The sequence below is a fragment of the Archocentrus centrarchus genome, chromosome 17, assembly GCF_007364275.1.
Source record: "Archocentrus centrarchus isolate MPI-CPG fArcCen1 chromosome 17, fArcCen1, whole genome shotgun sequence".
In the NCBI taxonomy this organism is placed as follows: Eukaryota; Metazoa; Chordata; class Actinopteri; order Cichliformes; family Cichlidae; genus Archocentrus; species Archocentrus centrarchus.
Genome location: NC_044362.1, coordinates 5,306,848 through 5,327,604, shown reverse-complemented (window position 1 = coordinate 5,327,604; position 20,757 = coordinate 5,306,848). Strand labels below are relative to the sequence as shown.

Below are 20,757 nucleotides of genomic sequence, written 5' to 3'. Positions count from 1 at the left end.
CTAGGCGACAAGTGCGAAGCAACGCAGACAGAGGTCTGCCACAGGTGACATGCTTGAGATTCACTGAAAGGCAGTATTGATGACACACAATAGAGGGTTGTGCATGACGTGCCTGATTCAGTGTGATGCCAAGGTCACCGTGGAAGCCGTCTCCCATTATCAGGCAGCAGCTAGCGAAAGCTGGCCCCTCGGTTACAGCCCCGTTTAAATGGCATTGTAACTCTGAGGACAAAGATAACTGTGTGAAATTCCTGCTGAGAACCCAGCGCTGATCAAGGAGAACAGCCACGGAGGCTTTCAGGATGCTGTTGCATCAGGATCAACTGTAGCACATGGTGGCCTCACACTGGGCTCAGTCGCACATAAATCTGCAGAGAGTGACAGATATTAATCCCACAGCCAGTCACGTATGGCTGCTCCTTCTCCTCGTGGAGTTGGAGCTTAGCTGCCTTCAGCTTTGTAGCAGGATTTACTTTGGGTTATAATTATGCTGGTGATGAATAAACCTACCAGCCACTTACCAAACCTGCTGAGATATAGCCCCATTAAATGTTACCAATATAACCTTAACTGCTTATAACCTTAATACTGCTTAATAATTTGTAACTTATACAACATACGTACATTACACATGGCAGCCATCCCACAGCCAGCCACTATCAACAGCAATAACAGCTCCTTGAAAGGTTAAGAGATAAAAGGAGGGTCAACAGCTGCTGACGAGTGCTGAGATAATTTCCATTCTGATACCCCCCCCCGGCCCTCTTACTGACAGCTGGAAGTGAGAGATTCCATGCCCTGCTAAAGAGCAGGACCTTAAAGGTCAAACATGATTTAAATATTTTCTTTATGTCATAACAAATACACATTGTCACCACATACATTCAATTAAATTCAGTGTTGGCTGCTGTTACCAGTGTATGAGCAGCTAAAAGATGTAAAGATGAGTAACTTTAAATTATGATCTTTATGTGCTTTACTATCCAGTTTACTGTGAAGTACTTAGGAAAGTGCCACATATAGTGTTGTGACACTATATTAGGTTTGTAATATGTATAAGACAGCTAATTAACATAAAGTACAGTAGTGCAAGTGACGTTTTTATGGTTTTGCTGTTAATTTTGCAAAGGAGCTTATTTGATTTGATTGGTTCAGTTTGTCTTCTTATTTGTTTGGCTGTCTTTTTGCCAGCACTAATGGACAGATTTAAGGGAGAGGAGGACTTGGCCCAACTTACAAATGATCAGCTTTTGGAATCTATCTACACATGGAACCAGGGATTTTTGGAATAGACCATTGAAAGATTGGGCAAAATTAAAAGAGAAAAAAGAGAGAAATGTTGAAAATATCAAGAACATCAAGATATAATCCAATATATAGCTTCAGTGGTGGTCTAATTACAGAAGCAGTGAAGTGTGGCGTCATTGGAGGCTCATCTTATTCACACTCACACTTGCTCAGATATCTTGTTAATCACGCTGATAATCTTCAGCACATACTGTGCTGTGTGCGGTTCTCCTCTGTAGGCAGAGGTGTGAATGTGCTTTCATTTAGCTCACAGATGCACTACCTGTGGGCCCAAGCAGGGAGTTAAGGACATGACTTGTAATAAGAGAAGACACAGGGCTCCCCCAGTTTCACCCAAAGGGAGTCTAGGGCCTCCCTCTCCTCCGTCCTCCTGCCTCAAATCAATATTTAGTCTCCAGCCGAAACAACAACCACTAAGACCTGACAGCAGCATCAAGGCAAAGCTCTACACAGGTAAGAATTGCAGCATTTGTAAATGATACATGCGATCTGCTCTTCTCTATGCCTCTATATCATTGCAGCTGTTAGGGATGATATTAAAAAGCAGCTGAATTTGGAAATGTTATGCTGCAAATCAAGATGTTAAAAAAATAAACTGAGTTGAACCTGCTAAATTAAGCATGAAGATCATGAACTGCAGAGATGATGCATCCCAGTGTATTTTGTTGTTTTTCTGTTGATATTTGGTTGTTACACACACACACACACACACACACACACACACACACTCACACACACACACTTTGGAACAGACAGACCTGCACAGGGATTCATTGACCAGCTGTAAGTGATTATATGAGGTATTATAGTTGGTCCAAGTATGAGCCCTGGTCTATGTTTGACCTCGAGGGCCAGGCTCTTTTCCTTCTTTTCCTATTTAGACCCAAAGCTTGACATATACCAGTGCTTTGAGTCTTCCTCCATAGCTCATGCCTTAGTTTGACATATGCATTCCCAGTAAAGAACTACAAACCTCAACATCTGTCACTGGCCCTCAGTATGGTCTAAACCATCTAATAGGATGTAACTTGCTCGTGAGACTAATGCAGCAGCCAGTATTTTGCCAGTGTAGTCATCTGCTGTTTTCTTGTTTTCATAGGGCTGAAAATCCAGTTATAGACATTGTTAAAATAGAAGTCGCTCCTTATTGCATCTCATTAAAAGTCATTTTTGTTCAGGATTTATTCGCTCCAACATGACCAGGTCAGTTTCACTGGTGCACACTTACAAATGCAGACAACAACGCTGAGAAGTCCAGATTAACTCACTTTCCTCGTCTCCTGCCACACTCAGGTACTTTTAGCTGCTCTCTTATGTCCCAAGGCATCACCACAACTGATGGATTAACATCTTTGATTTAGCACAGCCTGAAGCAGCCCTCCCATTTTTCCAGCACTAGAAGTACACTAGCTTGTGACCCCCGGGGCTGGGCTTGTGTCTCTTCCCAGAATCAAACTGGGGCTCTTTCACATGGAAGGTGAACGTGTTAACCACTGCACCACGTAGCCACCATCCCATATCACGCCTATGGTTATAATCTACTTTAAAAGTCATCCACTTATAATGAAAAAATAAGCAAATTGCAATCGAGTGGAATTAGGGCTGCTTTATATTTCTTTAGTGATCTCACAGTTTTTGGCATTACTTTTTGACACATTAAAATTTAATGTTTAACTGCCAGCTATTAGAGTTCAATGCAAGTACTATTTAATTATATTGTTTGTAGTTATTTCAAATCCAGTATTTCTTGTACAATGTCCCATTAACCCACTTTAAAAGAAAAAAGAAAAGAATACAATGCTTTGCAACAGCTCAATGAGATTTTATTAGCACTACAGGTTGTAAATAGTGATAGTTGAGGGGATCTACAACACACAGCAGACTGAGGGTTTTCTGTTGGCTCCAACGCTTCACTCCTCATCAAACCCTTTCTGTAGCAGCCGGGGAAGTTGGAAAGAAAGAAGAGAAACAGCTGTCAGGTCTTCAGATTAGTATCGCTTTAGTGCAACAAAGCAATGTAGATATTTACAGGGTGATGGGAGCTGCAACTGACAGAGCACATACTGCATTTGTGCTAATAGATGAACAGCAGAGCAGCAAACAAGTTAAACGGAGCCACCAGAGGGCAGCGTGTGTCACAGCCAGATGCTACAAAGTGCATGCTTCAAACCTTGGATCCAACATCGCGGCTCTTGGCACGCAGCTTGTTGACCTGAGACTCAGCGATGTCAGCTCTCTCTTCAGCCTCCTCCAGCTCATGCTGCATCTTGCGGAACTTGCCCAGATGAACATTAGCCTGTTCTTCCTGTTTGAGTTTAATGAAACAAACCCAAGTATTTGGTGACAGAAAGAAGAAAACACCACATGCAGACTTCACCTCACACATTAATCCACTTACAGACTCTTCAGCAGCTCTCTTGTAGGCTTTAACTTTCAGTTGCAGCTTATCTACCAGGTCTTGGAGCCGCGCAATGTTCTTGCGATCTTCTTCAGTCTGTGGAAATGAGAATTAAGGTTACAAACTTGCCCTGTGATAGACTGGCGACCTGTCCAGGGTGCACGCCACCTTTCACTCTATACCAGCTGGGACAGGCACCATCATCTCCACAACCCTAAAGTGGATAAGGGGTTAAGAAAATGGATGGATGGCAGGATGGATTGATGGATGGATGGATGGTCACCAACGTGCAAAAAGAAAAAATGTTTAATTCAGCCTGCATGTTGGAAGCTGATAGTTGCCACAAACCTGGTAGGTGAGTTCCTTGATGCGGCGCTCATATTTACGCACCCCCTTCACAGCATCACTGCTTCTTTTCTGCTCCATTTCCACCTCATTTTCTAGTTCCCTTACCTGGTTGGGGACAGGATTTTGCAGATGACTCTCCAAAGAATTTAATATTTGCTTCACAAAAGTAACACAGATATAGAAAATAATGCTCACCCTGGCTTCGAGCTTCTGCACCTGCTTCTTGCCTCCCTTCATGGCGATCTGCTCAGCTTCATCCAGGCGGTGCTGCAGGTCTTTGATGGTTTGCTCCATGTTCTTCTTCATGCGCTCCAGATGAGCGCTGGTGTCCTGCTCTTTCTTCAGCTCCTCTGCCATCATGGCAGCATCAGTAATGGCCTTCTTGGCCTTTTCCTCCGCATTCCTGCACTCCTGCACTGCTTCCTCCACTTCAGTCTGAAGCTGGGATGTATCCGCCTCCAGCTTCTTCTTATGATTGATCAGGCTGGTGTTCTTTATGTAGTTAAAGACAATTTATGTCATATGATATTCAGTACTCTTTGTTAGCTGTTTTAATCTGAACTTTTCCTCACCTGTGAGTGCAGTAGCTGCACCCTCTCAGTAACATCCAGCAGCTCTTGCTCAGCAAGTTTGCGACTTCTCTCCGTTTGCTCCAGAGCAGCCCTCAGTTCTTCCACTTCAGCCTGAAGCAGGGTGTTGCGTCTTTCAACAATGACAATGTTTTCCTTCATATCATCATTGGCTCGCAGAGAGTCATCGAGCTGAAGTTGAGTATCCTGGGAAATTTTTAAGTCCTCTGGTTATAAATATTCCACTATACAGATAGAAAAATGGGGAATCACTGCTTTTTATTACCTTCAGATGTGCATGCACAGCCTTAAGCTGTTTCTGGGCCTCGGACGCCTGCCTGTTGGCCTGGCTCAGCTGGATCTCCATCTCATTGAGGTCTCCTTCCATCTTCTTCTTCAGACGCAGAGCCTCATTCCTGCTGCGAGTCTCAGCCTCAAGAGAGCTCTGCAGGGTGTCGATCATCCTCTGCAGGTTTCTCTTGCACTGCTCCATCTCCTCATCTTTCTCAGCCAGTTTACGCTCCATGTCGGCCTTAATTTGGTTGAACTCAAGCTGAGCTCTGAGAATCTTCCCCTCCTCATGCTCAAGTGAACCCTAAGATGGACGTTGAACAATATTTTTAACTGTTCTTCAAAGACTTGTTTTTACAGTAACTTTCAAGCTATAAATGTATATACATAAGAGAGTGAGGATGTTAGGTTTTAGTCTGACCTCTGCTTCCTCAAGGGCAGACTGGATCTCACTCTTTTCTTGCTCCAGCTGCTTACGGACTTTCTCCAACTCATGAATGGTTTTTCCCCCCTCACCAAGTTGCTCAGTGAGGTCAGAAATTTCCTCTGCGTATGAAAGTGGCTATGCTTAATTGACCTTTTGGGCACCTGTAGTGTGTATGGGTTGTGTGTGTGCATTGACTGTTACCCTGAAGATTCTTGTTCTCTCTCTTCATGGTCTCCAAATGTTCCAGAGATTCTTCATAGGAGTTCTTCAGTTTGAAAAGCTCAGTGCTCAGAGACCTGGCCTCTTTCTGGGAGCTCTCCAGCTCACACTGGCACTCCTCATATTTCTGCTTCCACTCAGAAAGGATCTAGAAATTAAGATACAAATTGTATGAATTCATGTTTAAATTGCTGAGTTCATGTTGTTACAGTGCAAACTTCTGTTTGCACTGTAACACTTTGACAAAGCAAATGTCACAGACATTCCAGATTCTGCAGAGGCAGAAAGATCCCTTATTATTGTGACATGATTAATGTGTTTGCAGTGGTTCAGTGATAAAAGGTAAAACATACTTTGTCAAAGTTTCTTTGTTTCTTGTCCAGAGCGGCAGCAGCAGCATTAGACCTCTCTACATCCACCATGAGATCTTCAATCTCATTCTGCAGTCTGTGTTTGGTCTTCTCCAGAGAGGAGCATTTAGCATTTACTGCTTCAACAGCCTCCTCGGCCTCCTGCAGACGCTGAGCCAGCTTCTTTCTAAAAGTGAAAAGCAAGTGAGGATTGTTTTCATATTTTGGGCCAATATTTAGGTAGTGAACATTTGTGGAGTTCCTGCGCTGTAGCCTTCTACAAATATAATAAAGACCAACCAAGTTTACTTTAAGAATTTCATATGCTTATGCTTGTTTTCAGTCACTGTGTGTCTCTGAAATGATTTGTTTTAATACAGAAATAGTTCAGGTATGCAAAAACTCAATAAAAGTCAAATACGTTGGTTATTGTCTCAAACATACCCAATGATTTTTTTTTCTCTCCTTTTTTTTTAAGCTGAAAGGGAACTTCAATAACATCACCAACATCTTTGAGAAAGGTTTATGTTTTAGATGCATTTGTGAATTTGCATGACCACAAGAAGTCAACTATGTAAGCAGTATTTTTTTTTTTTTTTTAATATATATACAACCAGCTATTATTGTAGTTTTTCAGTTAAGGTCAGGCTGGGTGAGCAACATACAACAAAGATCCCCATCTGCACTGTGGACTTTGGGCTTTATGTCCATTACCGTAATCCCTAGACCAAAAGGAAGAAAAGACAAACACTAAAGCCATATTTATGGTCACCACATTGATTGTGTCATACACCAACTATGGCAACCAGTGCCTCTGGATTCACTACAATTTTCTTCTCAACAACAATTTTTTTCAAATTTGTCTCCAGAAAGTCTCAAAAGCTGCATTATCAAACTATTACATCATCTCCCTCTGTATAATCTGGGAATCTCTGAGCTTCTGCATTGACATATTATTGAAATGATGCTAAAGATCAAGCACTTGAGCCTCAGACCCATCTGAGGCGCCCGCACACCAAGTTACAAAAATTGTGAGGTGCATGTCAAGCCGAAAGGACATCACCATGACATCCACCAGTTGTTGTGACATTTTATGCGATTCACGCTGCCATTTGCAAGGGCGACAACGACAGGTATGAACGAGCCTTAAAGCAGGAGGTCCCATCTTTAGTGTTGTTCTTTTGAACTTTTTATCATATATCACAGTTTAGATTAATATCACTGTGTGTATTTGACTTACTTGGCCTCTTCCAGTTCCTCAGTCCTCTGGATGGCATCAGTTTCATACTTGGTTCTCCACTGAGCCACCTCAGAGTTGGCCTTGGACATGCCGCGCTGCAGTTCACCTTTAGCCTCCTGCTCCTCCTCATACTGCTCCCTGAGCAGGTCACAGTCATGGCGAGAGGACTGCACTGCATGGGCCAATGCATTCTTGGCCTGGATAAATATGCATAATTGGGGCAATTGTCTTTGATGTGCAACTTAAATCTTTTAGATTTAAAGATAAATGATGACATTGCTTTTTGCATACCTTTATTTCCTCTTCCAGCTGCCTCTTTATATCTTCAAGTTGTTGGTTATAGGAATTCTTTCCTCTGGTCAGCTGAGAAATAAGAGATTCTTTCTCTTCCATCTGTCTTATAAGCTCATCTAAAGAGGTGCAAGTTAAGTATTAAATTTACATCTGTATTAAATGTGTGTGACATTTGAAAGGAACAGAGTGTAACACAAACCATTCTCTGCTTGAAGTTTGGCTTTGTGGGTGGTGACGTCACTAAGGGATCTTTGATGTTCGTCACACTTGGTCCTGTATTCATTCATTTGATCTTCCAAAGTTCTGCAGGTCTTCTCCAGTGTAGTCTTTAAAAGAAATATACATAGATCACAGTCTAGATTTTAATCTGTTATGTGAACAGTGACCAGAATCACACATACCTTAGACTTAACAATATGTTCCATATTGGAGACCACGTCATCCAGCTCCAGTCTGAGCTCACTCTTCTCCTTCTCCAGTTTCTGCTTGATTCTCTGCAGGTTGTCAATCTGCTCTCCCAGCTCAGCAACACTGTCAGCTTGTTTCTTCCTGAGTGTAGCAGTAGTGGCTTCATGATGCAGAGTGGACTCTTCGAGGTCTCTGCGCAGCTTCTGGAACTCAGCCTCCCTCTTCTTGTTCATCTCGATCTGAGCCGCTGTTGCTCCTCCAGCCTCCTCCAGCCTCTCACTGATCTCCTCCAGCTCTCTGGCCAGGTCAGCTCTCTGCTTCTCCACCTTGGCTCGGGCCGCTCGCTCTGCTTCAAGCTCTTCCTCCAGCTCCTCTACGCGAGCCTAGCATGAGAATAACGCGTCAGTAATTTAAAACGTACAGTTTAGACAAAAATGAGGGTGCATTTTCTCACCTGGAGCTCTTTCAGCTTCTTCTGGAGTTGAATGACGATGGTCTGTTCATCTTCAATTTTGCTGTTCAGCTGGCTGATCTCAAAGTCTTTCCTGCAACATTTTTTCTTGTCAGTGTTAGGCAATAAAACTGTGAACACGGTGTTCAATGTTGACGGACTGAACAATATCGAGATGAAATTTTACTTTTTCAGGCGCTCCTCCAGTTGTTGCTTGTCATTTTCTAGATCCATCACAGACTCCTGGGTCAACTTTAAGTCTCCCTCGAGCTTCCTCTTTGCTCTCTCAAGGTCCATTCGAATCTTTTTCTCTTGCTCAAGCGATCCTTCAAGCTTAAGGCAAATATAAATTATTACAGAATTTGTGAATAGTTTCATCCACAACATAGTATTATCTCAGAATCATTTTAAAAAGTTCTTACATCATCCACTTGCTGCTCCAGCTTAGTCTTGGCCTTGGTCAGAGAGTTGACTTTGTCTTCCTCACTCTGCAGGTCATCCAGAGTTTGCTGGTGAGCTTCCTGTAAGGCTTTCTTTTCCTTGGTCAGCTTGGCAATGATTTCATCCTGAGCAGCCATCTCCTCAATAAGGTTCTTCACCTGTTGCAAGTAAAATCACAGAGCCTACCATCAACCAGCATTAGAAATATCAGCTGTGAAGGAATTTTGTATGTTTTATAATACCTTGTTCTCAGTGGCATGCTTTTCTTTCTCCACTTTAGCTAGAGTTAACTCCAAGTCATCAATGTCTTTCTTCAGTTCGGAGCACTCATCCTCCAGCTTCCTCTTCTTAGCAGTCAGTTCAGAGTTCATCTCCTCCTCATCCTCCAGCCTTTCTGTCAGCTCTTTGATTTTTGCCTCCAGCTGAATCTTGCTCTTGATCAGCCCTTCACATCTTTCTTCAGCATCGCAGAGATTATCTTGCTCCTAACAAATATAATTCTTATTAGTGCTTCCTTTAATGACACAATCAAAAGGGAAAAAATAACTATGATGTCATTCTTACTGCTTGAACTTGGAGCTGCAGATCATTCTTCTCTTGGAGAAGAGAGACCATTTTCTCCTCGAGTTCCTTTCTGCGGGCTTCTGATTTTGCATAAGCCTCCTTAAGCTTCAGGAATTCTTCCTTCAAATTGGCCATCTCCTTTTCTGCCTCAGCAGATCTCAGCAGAGGTTTGATCTTGAAGAACAGCTTCATCCAGGGCCAGTTCTTAACCACCATGAAGGCGCGGATGTTCCATTGAATTACTAATAAAGCATCTCTAGAGATTTTTTTAAATACATGAGGGATTTCATTAAAAATAAAATCACAAACCAATAACTGTTGAATGTTTGATGACCAATATCATGTGGCTGTAAAAGATACCTGCGTTCCACCATCTTCTGATACTCAATGCGGGACAAAAGACCACGGGATCTGGCCTGAATCGCTGTGATGATTTTGGAAAGACGCTCGTCTCTCATCTCCTCCAGCAGACCCAGCAAGCCAGCCTTGAAGAACACCTAACAACAGCGATGGGTTTTAAGGTTGTAAAATCTCTTATTTTCTGATATTTTTCCTGATATCAGGAAAACCTCAGGTGATACCTTGGTGTGCCCAAACTTGTATTGGTTGTGGTCAATATCCAGAGATGCAAGAAGTTTTTCAGCTCCCTTCCTACTGTCTATAAACTGGCCTTCAGGAATGGCAGCAGGATTCAGGATGCGATATCTGGAAAATGAAAATGTACATTGGAGCTTATAATGAGATACTCCTACTGCAGATAGAACAAATCACAACAGTGTTTTTCATATTCTCTAAAGTCTCTAATATATAACCCTGAATTTCTGATTGGGTGTGACAGTGGACAAAGGGTTCCTCTACATGTGTGAAAAACAGAATTTGAAAATTTTGATGCAGCACTTTAACTGCAGAAGTACAATAAGCAGAAACTTCAAATATGAGAATCTGTGATGAAAGTACTCATATACTCTTTAATAATTTTTGTTGGAATTGTCCCAGAAGGACCAACCTGGGTTTGTTGGAAAGGTCTGACTGTATTAAATTTGAACATATCAGGTACAGTTGGTGATCTACTTTATTCCATTATGAAATTACAGGAATTCAAGTGCAGCGTCTCACATTCAGCTTGGTATCATTTTGCAGTTTTTTAATTTATGGTGTATATTACAACATCTGTCAATGTCACTACTTTTACTGTAAAATATTTTTCTACAAGAATCCGTTTCACATATTAGAGGACATAGAGAATATGAAAAACATTGTCATTTGTTCTACTTATGGTTGGGATATCTTGAAATTTTGGGAGCATTTCCACTGCACTATTAATTTTACAATTTGTTTGTGATCCCACAGTGTGTAACCTAAATGAGGAAATACCTCTGCTTGAAATCTCCGTAGAGGATCCTGTTGGGGAAGCCCTTTCTGCAGATCCTGATGCCTTCCAGCACACCGTTACAGCGCAGCTGGTGCATCACCAGAGGGTTCTCCATGGCCCCAGGAGTCTTGGTCTCATTGGGGATGATGCAGCGTACAAAGTGAGGGTGAGTCGACCTCAAGTTGGTCATCAGCTTGTTCAAGTTCTCCTTTAATGAGGTGAAACAAATGTTTAAGAATGCTAATAATAAAATATAGAATACTAATAATATTTGCTTGCAAAAACAGAAAACATATACAATACCCTATGAAGAGCAGACACAGTCTGAAATGATGACCCTTTTTTCTTCTTTTCTTTTTTACCTTCGACAGCTTCACTCATAGCTGTTGAGAAAATGCACGATGTTAGGACTAAACAAGAAAAGCTGTTCTAGTCTTCAAACTAGATATTCATCCAAGTGTACCTGAGTCAGCTCCAGCATAATTTGCAAAGAGGATAGCCAGCAGTTTGAGGGTAGACTTCTGGTACAGTCCTACAACAGTCTCATTCAGAGGATCCTTGTTCTTCACCAACCAGTTGTTGATATTATAATCAACAGTTCCAGCGTAGTGAACCAAGGCAAAGTGAGCCTCTGGTTTTCCTTTAACAATTCTGGGCTTCTGGAAATTGCTGGATTTCCCCAAGTGGTTGTCATAGAGCTTAGCTTTAAAGGTGGTATCGGTGGCTTTGGGGAACATGCACTCCTCTTCAAGGATGGACATGATACCCATGGGCTGTAGGGGCAAGACTTGAGTGTTTTTAGGACCATATTCGTATTAATTTTACTTTAGCAGGTAAAAGTCCAGTGTCTCACCTTTTCAATGAGGTCAATGCAGGCCTGCAGATCCATACCAAAATCAATGAAAGTCCATTCAATGCCCTCTTTCTTGTACTCTTCCTGCTCCAGTACAAACATGTGGTGGTTGAAAAACTGCTGCAGTTTTTCGTTGGTGAAGTTGATGCACAGCTGCTCAAAGGTGTTGAACTGGAAATGAAGAACGAAAGAAAATGAATTAATTTTTTTATCGTTCTATCCATATTGTGTTGAGAGAGGTTTACTGTGCTGACTCACATCAAAGATTTCAAATCCAGCAATGTCCAGCACACCTATGAAGTACTGACGGGGCTGCCTGGTCTCCAGTGACTGGTTGATTCTCATTACCATCCACAGGAACATCCTCTCATAAACAGCTTTCGACAGAGCACCTACAGCATAGTTCACCTGTGGAATGGGCATTTAAGGCCCATACGAGAGAATATGTTATTGATGTTATTAGTTATTTCTGCCAATGAACCCAGAAAGCAAAGAGGATGTGTTCCTCTTTTAGTAAATGTAACTATTTAAAGACACCTCCTCTCATTCTCTGACCTGGGCCACATTCTGTCCCTTGGTGACCCACTCGTTTCCTACTTTGACTCTTGGGTGGCAGAGACATTTGATGAGGTCAGCAGAGTTCAGGCCCATCAGATAAGCCGCTTTGTCAGCATCTGAAGAAAAAAAGGGAATAATTTAAAACTTTCTGGGTTGATTCTGAGCTGACAATCAGAGCCACACTTTACCTTCAGTCCCATCAGCCTCTGCCTGCTCCTCCCGCGGCCTCTGCTTGAATTTCATATTGCCGTAGTGCATGATGGCACCAGTCAGCTTGTACACAGAGTTCTTTTCTTCTTGCGTAAATCCCAACACATCAAAGGCACTCTGCAGAAGAACATACAATAATGTCCCAACATCTCTGAAAATATCACTTCAACTAATCAGTTTCAAACTGCTAAAGGTTTTGAAACCCTTAGGACTACTTCAACAGTGCTCTCATTAGACTAACTCACTGAGTTATTAAATTAGAGTTAAAGCTAAAAGTGTAAAACAGTAATGAGTGAGAGCCTGACATCGGTCGCCATGAGTTCCTCTGCATCATCGATGGAGGCCACTTGGGTTTCCCCCTGTGAGATGAAGGCATAGTCATAGGGATTATTTGTGATCAGCAACATCTCTGGAAGACACACAGGTGAATGGACAAAGGTCAGTAAGGCGGGCATGTGACAGTACAGAGGCAGTGTTTTATCACAGTGACCTGCACTAACCCAGGATTTCAGGCTTTTTGTTGGACAGGATCTGGTAGAAGATGTGGTAATCTCTCTCAGCCCTGAGCTGGAAGATTACACGAGACTTCTCCAGAAGATCTGACAAATGTGAAAGAGAAGGTATTTCCATGCATGAAATGTATTGTGTTACAGTGTGACAAAATAGATAATATGAGCATGAAAAGAATGTCTGTTCTTACATGTTTCAATATCAGCAGAGGCTAATTTTCCCCTGGTATCAAAATGAATTCGGATGAATTTACCCTGAGAAGATAATATTTGCATTTATAAAGATTCCTTGATACCTTCTCATGTTATTGACTAATTCCACAGGAACATAATATTCACAATAGTCACACTTTGCACAAATATTTGACACTCACAAATCTGGAGGAGTTGTCATTCCTGATGGTCTTGGCATTGCCAAAGGCCTCCAGAGCAGGGTTAGCCTGGATGATTTGATCCTCCAGGGTGCCCTGTCGTAAAGGAAGACTGTGGTTTGCTAAATGTGTCGTTCATATTTACAGGCACACAATCTCTGTTTTTAAGTAAAGCATCTCTTTACTGACAAATTATGTGAAATCAGGAGAACAGTTTACAGTCTTCTAAGACATTATCAGTGATGAGAAGTAATCCAAGCCCTGGACTTTTTTTTTCAGTTTGTGTCAGAGTCATTGCCATGACTTTGAAGAACAAATTTCAAATTTTCAAAAGCCAAAAATCTCATATTTTGATAACATAGAGTTGGAACTATTTCTCACCATTGATGAGCTGTTAGACCTCAGACAGAGCTTATTATTTACCTTGTCCTTGACATTGGCGTCCTTCTTAATCCCTCCAGCTGCAATACTTGCGAAATACTGGATGACTCGTTTCGTGTTGACAGTCTTTCCTGCACCAGATTCTCCACTGTAATAGCAAAGTCACTCATCAATACATAAATGCAGCATAATGTAGAATAAAACTTTATTTCAGACCAATGCTGTGTTGTGTATCCCAGATTTTACATACGTGATCAGAATTGACTGGTTTTCACGGTCTGCCAAAAAGCAAAGTTTGTAAAGGTTTTGTTAGTATACATATCACAAAACTTAGCCCAGACTTTATCAATAAATATCCATCTGTACCTGCCAGCATGTACTGGTAGGCATTGTCAGAGATGGAGAAGATATGAGGAGGAGCTTCACTCCTCTTCTTTCCCCTGTAGGCAAGAACCACCTCCTGGTTGTAGACTGGCAGCCACTTGTAGGGGTTGACAGTCACACAGAACAACCCAGAGTAGGTCTGAGGACATCAAGAGAACCATTGCTGTTAATGCATAAATGCTTTTCTGCTTCTAATTTTGAACTCTATGTTTTGATCTGCTTCAGGCTTTGGACGCGCTGCTCCTTTGAATGTAACTCTTAGCCCATTGTTTTGACTATGCTAACATTTTAAGTGCAATCATAATTGATGGAATATGATATTTGTTGCAGGTGGAAGAAAAAAGTAAGCACAGAAATATTTCTGGTAGTCTGCACAGTTCACACGTCATCTTCAGGCCAGCTCTCGCCAGCCAGTGGCTCAGGTGATGCTGTTCTGCATCTGACTGACAAATCTTATATAAAGTGTGTTTAACTTACTAACGTCTGCCATCCTCTGTGCAGCCTGCTTCCAACTCTTCATTTTCATGCTGCATCTGACTTAATCAGTGTCACATCTATTGTCCTTCATGCCTGCTCTGCTCTGTTCTGTTCTGGAGATATTGCTGCAGCTCCTCTGGCCACACCATCAGTTTACTGCACATGTATGTTTAGGATTCACCAGGTTTTGCTTGTTTTTGACTTCCTGACTACTCACATAGATCATCCATGCTGCATAACGCTCTTTGAGATTGAACAGCACGGCTGGTTCATGAAGGAAGGTCAGCATGGCCATGTCCTCGATCTTGTCAAACTTTGGAGGATTCTGTTGCAGAATCTGCGAGTCTTTGACAGTCACATTCTGGGAGGAAGAAAATTGAAGGCAGTTTAATGATTTAGGTTAAGAAACCAAGCATTTAGTTCCTGTTGTCTGTGTTACCTGCTTGTGCTGCCCTATCACTGTCAGCATTACTTGTGTAGCGTTACAAAGCATACCACACGTTGTCATTGCCAGATGGCAGCAATGCCTCGCTTCATCACTCAGCTGCTCTGTGCTGTGAGTGGAGATATTTAATTGCACAGGCTTCTGTTTGAACTTGCTTTGACACTCACTTAAGGACAGACACTTTAAATCGCATATAGATTTACACTCAGATTAACACTTTCTCCCAGACATGCACTCACATAGACGCTCACATCTAATGTGTTTCCTGTGCTGTTCTAACTGTCCTGACTCCAGGTCATGAAAATCACCTGATAGATTGAGTTATTTTCCAGGTACAGACTGGTGCACTGAATAATGAAGTGCAACAAGCAAATACAAACATTTGACTTAACTGCACTCTCATTATGAGCTAAATGTCTGAATGATACAGGCAGCAAACACTAACCTTCCCATTCTGTGTCTCTACTGTGACCTTGTCTCCATCTCGGCTGATGATGGTTGCCTTCACAAACTCTTCCACTGTATCAGGGACAAAGCATTCCTTCTTGATGTCGAAAAGACGCGTGGAGGCCTCCATACGTTCCTTGTCCGACTTCCTTAGGTACGGGGCAGCCGCCCCAAACACGGACATCTCTGCGTCCCCCATCACTGCTCTAATGAGTATACAGAGAGACGGTTCAACACATGATACAATTTTTTTTAAAATTTACTTCACTCAATTTTTCAAATGTAACTATTTGCATCTTTCTCTAAAGCACATATAAAATTTCCAATCCACTGATCAAAAGATAGTATAACCATATAATTATCTCTATAATATAAGTTTTACTGCTATAAAAACATTAAACAAGGGTAATTTACCAGTGAGTTCAACTCGGATGACAAGTGAGCTCAGACTTCAGAGTATAAAATGATGATTCACCTGCAGCGAGCAGAGAAAAGGAGCTTTTGTGTCGTCTGTATCAGTCCTGTGTTAGCTTAATTGTTAGATGAGATCATGTTTAAACCTGCCTGGTTTAGACAACGGGAAAATAAACTATGATAAACAGCATGCAAAGTATAACCAGACTTACAGAGACCAGGTGAAGAGAAAGCAGCTGGTAGACCTGCAGGGAAGGCAGGGATCAAATATATAACCCCAGATAACCCTGCCTTACAAGGCCAAGGGCACCACCCTGACCTGACAACACACACACACACACACACACACACACACACACACACACACTTGGTAACTGCCATCATTTTCATCACTTATGGCAGGGCTCTCCGTGGCTCTCATGATGTCTGGCTGCCCTCTCTGCTTGTTTGTCTCCATCTCTCATGTCCAAATAATGTGATTTTTTGGGAACAGTGCCAGGAACTTTCTGCAGCATAACTCATCTGTGAGTCACCCAAACATAGCATCTCTATCTCTAATTCTGCCACACTTTTTTCCTGTCATCTCTTGTGCTGAATTCTTTTTCCAAGTGAGGACTGGTCATGGATGGAAACCAGATTCCATTTACTGCCTTGGAGGAGGAGCAAAAAGGACAGAATGACACTTCAAAGGTACCTTATTTACTAACTAAATGACCAGCTCATAGAGTTTACGATGACTTAGTCACTTTTGCCATCAATAGTGCACCTCCCTAGCTTTGTACTGACTTTCCTCCTAATCATACAGCCCGACTTCCAGCATCCTAGTGGACAAATGTACTCTTAGCGAAACCTTAAACAGTTTTCAACCAGTTAGACCCAGTTTGCAGATCTTATTTGACACATTTTAGCAGTGATACACTTGTGACACACAGTGATAACAGAAGTTTTAAAATCAACATCACAAATGCCATTTCTTAAACAAAATTCAAAATTGCTCACGCTTGTTGCTAATGATGTCATTTAAGCGATATGAGTCCACTCACTCCATAATATAGTTTGACTGGCATTAAATAGTATTTTTGCACCACCAAAGTAATTTCCAAAAATATATTAGCCAAAAACTTGGCGTATCTCGGCATGGTGTGTTGGGCGATCTTACAAAATGTGAGGAAGCTGGAGAACTGGAGGACAAGAGAAGAAGTGTCAGGGTGTCGAGAAGCCATTTTCAGTTTTTTTAATGTTCTGTGCAACGAATGCTCGGCACTGTTATGTGTGTAATTCGATGGCACTGTGTGGTTCTTAGGCACAGGTAAAACTATTTTGATGGGTTTATGAGGTTTCATGAATGTAGTTTGCACATTATTTTTTGTCGTGTCTCGGACATGGGAAACATGATGAGGTGAGGTCGTGTTTCTGGAAGAGGTTGGGTTTAGGTTGGTGGTTCGATGCTGGTCAGTATTTCGGAATGACTCGTTAGACCAAAACTTCCACAGATGGTGAACAGGTGAAGGAAGAATTGATTTCAAGGTTTTCATCAACCACCTTCAAGTTTGGACCGATTATTATTGTCCAACAAGTTCAATTTTGGTTTCAGATTTAGTTGGATTTTGATTTTGTCTCAGAGATCTTCTGCACGCTTAGAGTTTGTAGAGTGTATGTCTCTTCTGACTCCTGAGCTTTCTATGAACCCATAGAGGAAATAATTATACTGTAAATATAACTTCCTAAGAGAGAGAAAGACAGAGGGAGAGAGAATGAAAATTTTACATATTAAAAGAAAGATTTTAATGACTATATAGAAAATGAACTATATGATATCAAAATCAAATGATCATTCGATTCTGAATACATTAATAGAACCTATGATCCCCAGATACAGTCATATCATCCAAGTGATGATATGACTGTACATCCTTCTGAACACTTGAATATTCAAAATCTAAGCCACAGGAATCATATATTTGTACCCAGACACAAGCAAAGCACTACTAACAGTTTGGAGGCTATACTGCATAACCTCAAGATGTGTGCCTTAATTTCATTCTTATTGTTACCACAAATAATGTGTCATCCTTAAAAATATATCTTTTAGGACATCTGCTGAAATAACACAAGGTGGAACTTGAAGCACATTAGATAAGCACACACTCTCAGATGATGTTTCTCAGATGAAGGAGGAGTATATTGACAATATACTATGGCCTTCTCTCTCTCTCCATAGATAGATAGATAGATAGATAGATAGATAGATAGATAGATAGATAGATAGATAGATAGATAGATAGATAGATAGATAGATAGATAGATAGATAGATAGATAGATAGATAGATAGATAGATAGATAGATAGATAGATAGATAGATAGATAGATAGATAGATAGATAGATAGATAGATAGATAGATATGTGTGTTACATTAATGATATTGAGTGTCAGTTAAGGCAAGGTATTGTTAGGTGCTATTCTTGGTAGCAAATGTTACACCCACCACACCTCGCTGAAGTGATTTGTTGGTCTATTTAAAGGGTCTCACGGCTGCATTCACTGTAAAAATCCCCCCACCCCAGCCTTCCTCTGCTTTATTTAGATCACCACCAACAGGTCAAATTAACTGAAATTTGTAGATGCACACATATTTCGCAAAGACAGACTTTTATTTTAGTTTATGGCTCAGTCACGCTGGAGTAAAAACAGGATGGCACCCTCCTTGTTGTGACCAAGAAAAATCTTTTTTTTTGCATCAGGCGACAGGATGCAGTTTTTGCAACCATGTGGTTGCCCAGAGGTTGAGCGTGCCACACCCTCAACCTTTGGGCAACTCAATCGCAAAGCAATTGCACAGGTCACCTATGTATATAAAAGCAACGTTGCCAAGCATCCATTTGATTTCCCAGTTAAATCATCATTCTGCAGAAACTCCACGTATTTGTGGAGGAGTTTCTGAATGTCTGTTTCAGATCTATGAGGTTTAAGTAGTTAGTAGTCTGAATTTAAGTAATTAATATGAGTTTCTGTGTATGTAGACAGGAAGACATTTGCCATTTTCACTGATTTATCACCGTTAATCAATGTATTATCACAAACAGATTGTGCTAACTTGATGCCACTCAGTCAGACTGACCATGTTATCACCATCTTGACGCACCAAAATCACATTTAGAGCAACAGTAAATACTATGGAACCATCCATCTCAACCCAGCTAATGTGCCAGGGTTCAGTACTTGTGTTAATTTTAAGGTGTTTAATTTTTAGTTTTAGTCTGTATTTGTTTTTGTGTAACAGTCTAACTTGTGTGAGACTAATTTGTGAGTATTATTAAAACTGTCATTGTGACATTGTGACTCCTGAACTTATTTTGACTCTACTGTGATCTTTGCACACAGTAGTTGAAAAGGGATTGCATACTGTCACTGTGTGCAGATTGGCTTTTACTTCAGCCCTCCATTATGATAGCAGGGTTAAGTGTTTGGGTGATATGGGCAAATTAGCCCTTCTCTCATTACCACATGCTTATCATAGTGTTAGCCCTATTGTATACACTGCAGGGTGGTCGAGATGCATGTAGTTGGCATCCTGTCATCAGCCACTGCTGACGCTTCCATGATGGCTCTGTCATGACCTCCTGCCTCATAAGTCAGTAAAACAAAGCTGGCACATGCACAGGCATCAACAAATGAATGAGTGAGTGATGAGACTTTACATTTGTCTGCAGCAATATGCACATCAACTAATCATATGCCCATCACCTGTTCAAGAGCAGTTGTTTGAATTCTCGGGGACAATGCCTGGCTTCAAACTGCCACATTCATGTCAGTTCCAGTTCCTGTGAAGCAATCGCTTGGTCAGCATTCAAATCCCTTACAAACTACTGGAAAATGACTGTCTATACTTGTCTCTATCATACATAGCATAGATTCAGTGGAATGTGGTGTTTTTATACTGAAACACTGACAGAGATTTCTCATTAAAATATAAAAACATTTCAGCCCATCGGCTGAGTATGCATGTGATCAAATTTGCCAAATTAGGAGGTTGACAGTTACTGTATTAAGGCTGCAACGATTCCTTGAATAACTCGAATAATTTGATTATAAAAAATCCCCGACACAAATTTGTTGCTTCGATGCTTCGTTTAAACTCTGCAGCTCATGTGACGGATTTCCGTCATTTGGAAAAACGACCCTTTAACACCAAGAGTATCATCGCCGACACATTTTTCAACGCCTCCACTGCTCTCTACACCCGTGTGTGTGTTATGTTCACTGTGCTGAGAATTTCAGCTTCTAGCTGTTAGGATCTCAATAGCCACAGTTTGCTAGCAGTAGCACTAGCGACCGAGGGGCTCCATCAAAATATTTTTTATGCTTTAATCCCTGGTTAGTGACTCAAACTAGACCTGCAATAGAAACATATTAAGGGGGGGACGCTTGTGAATACAAATCATTACAACATATAGCACATGCAGCTGCCAGTTATCAACAAAAACACTGATAACACAACAGCAGCAATTTTACATGCAGTCTGTCTGCACACATGCAGCAAGCGTAAAAAGGTGGCGCCGTTATCCAGATGATGCGCTCAAGTGGAGCGAAAGGAAATATTTTTCTAGCGTCTAAACCAGCAGCACTTTTTACTGTAACCACCATTAAACCTTTACTGGGAAACAGCTGGAGGTCCTTCATCAACCACCTGATCAGCAACTTGAAGAAAAGAGAACTTTGTAGCTGCTCCACCCACCGCTGTTTGTTTCACACAGAGAAAACCTGCAGTAAATCTACCGAAGTTAAAATATGCAGATGAACTGTTAATAAGACAAAAGTATTTCTTATCTGATTACTCGACGAATTGATGGAACAGTTGATAGAATACTCGATTACTAAAATAATCAATAGTTGCAGCTCTACTCTGTTTTCGGAGAAGTTACAAGTAACAAGGTTTTTGATTCACACTTTTAGTTGGAAACTCATTATCATCAAATCGTTCTGTACAAAAGTCATGGATGGATGGATTCCTCAAGTAAATATTGAT

The 20,757-nt window shown here is 41.3% G+C and overlaps 1 protein-coding gene across 1 annotated transcript; it reads right to left on the bottom strand.

Annotated features, from left to right (window-relative positions):
* Window positions 1–3,171: 3,171 nt before the first annotated feature.
* LOC115795447 (myosin-7-like) lies at window positions 3,172–15,514 on the bottom strand. Its single transcript, XM_030751355.1, has 37 exons — window positions 15,314–15,514; window positions 14,641–14,784; window positions 13,929–14,085; window positions 13,813–13,840; window positions 13,605–13,710; window positions 13,185–13,277; window positions 13,002–13,065; window positions 12,802–12,900; window positions 12,607–12,710; window positions 12,280–12,418; window positions 12,089–12,207; window positions 11,792–11,941; window positions 11,534–11,704; window positions 11,144–11,453; window positions 10,984–11,063; window positions 10,683–10,888; window positions 9,890–10,013; window positions 9,669–9,805; window positions 9,309–9,564; window positions 8,987–9,229; window positions 8,726–8,902; window positions 8,491–8,636; window positions 8,307–8,397; window positions 7,846–8,235; window positions 7,644–7,770; window positions 7,442–7,560; window positions 7,151–7,347; window positions 5,914–6,097; window positions 5,543–5,708; window positions 5,336–5,460; window positions 4,910–5,218; window positions 4,627–4,830; window positions 4,250–4,546; window positions 4,055–4,159; window positions 3,707–3,802; window positions 3,479–3,613; window positions 3,172–3,239 (listed from the first exon to the last, which is right to left on the bottom strand). The coding sequence occupies exons 1-37, from the start codon at window positions 15,512–15,514 to the stop codon at window positions 3,219–3,221; spliced, it is 5,820 nt and encodes a 1,939-aa protein (XP_030607215.1). The 3' UTR covers window positions 3,172–3,218.
* Between the last annotated feature and the right edge of the window lie 5,243 nt (window positions 15,515–20,757).

What these genes read in the sequence shown, in the direction of transcription:
- LOC115795447 (XM_030751355.1), bottom strand. Translation starts at nt 15,514, where the DNA reads ATGGGGGACGCAGAGATGTCCGTGTTTGGGGCGGCTGCCCCGTACCTA. An exon ending in AGGAACTCATGGCGACCGAT is followed by an intron (nt 12,419 to 12,606) that starts GTCAGGCTCTCA and finishes GTTCTTCTGCAG; the next exon opens with AGTGCCTTTGATGTGTTGGG. An exon ending in TTATGCTGGAGCTGACTCAG is followed by an intron (nt 11,064 to 11,143) that starts GTACACTTGGAT and finishes TTTTCTCAACAG; the next exon opens with CTATGAGTGAAGCTGTCGAA.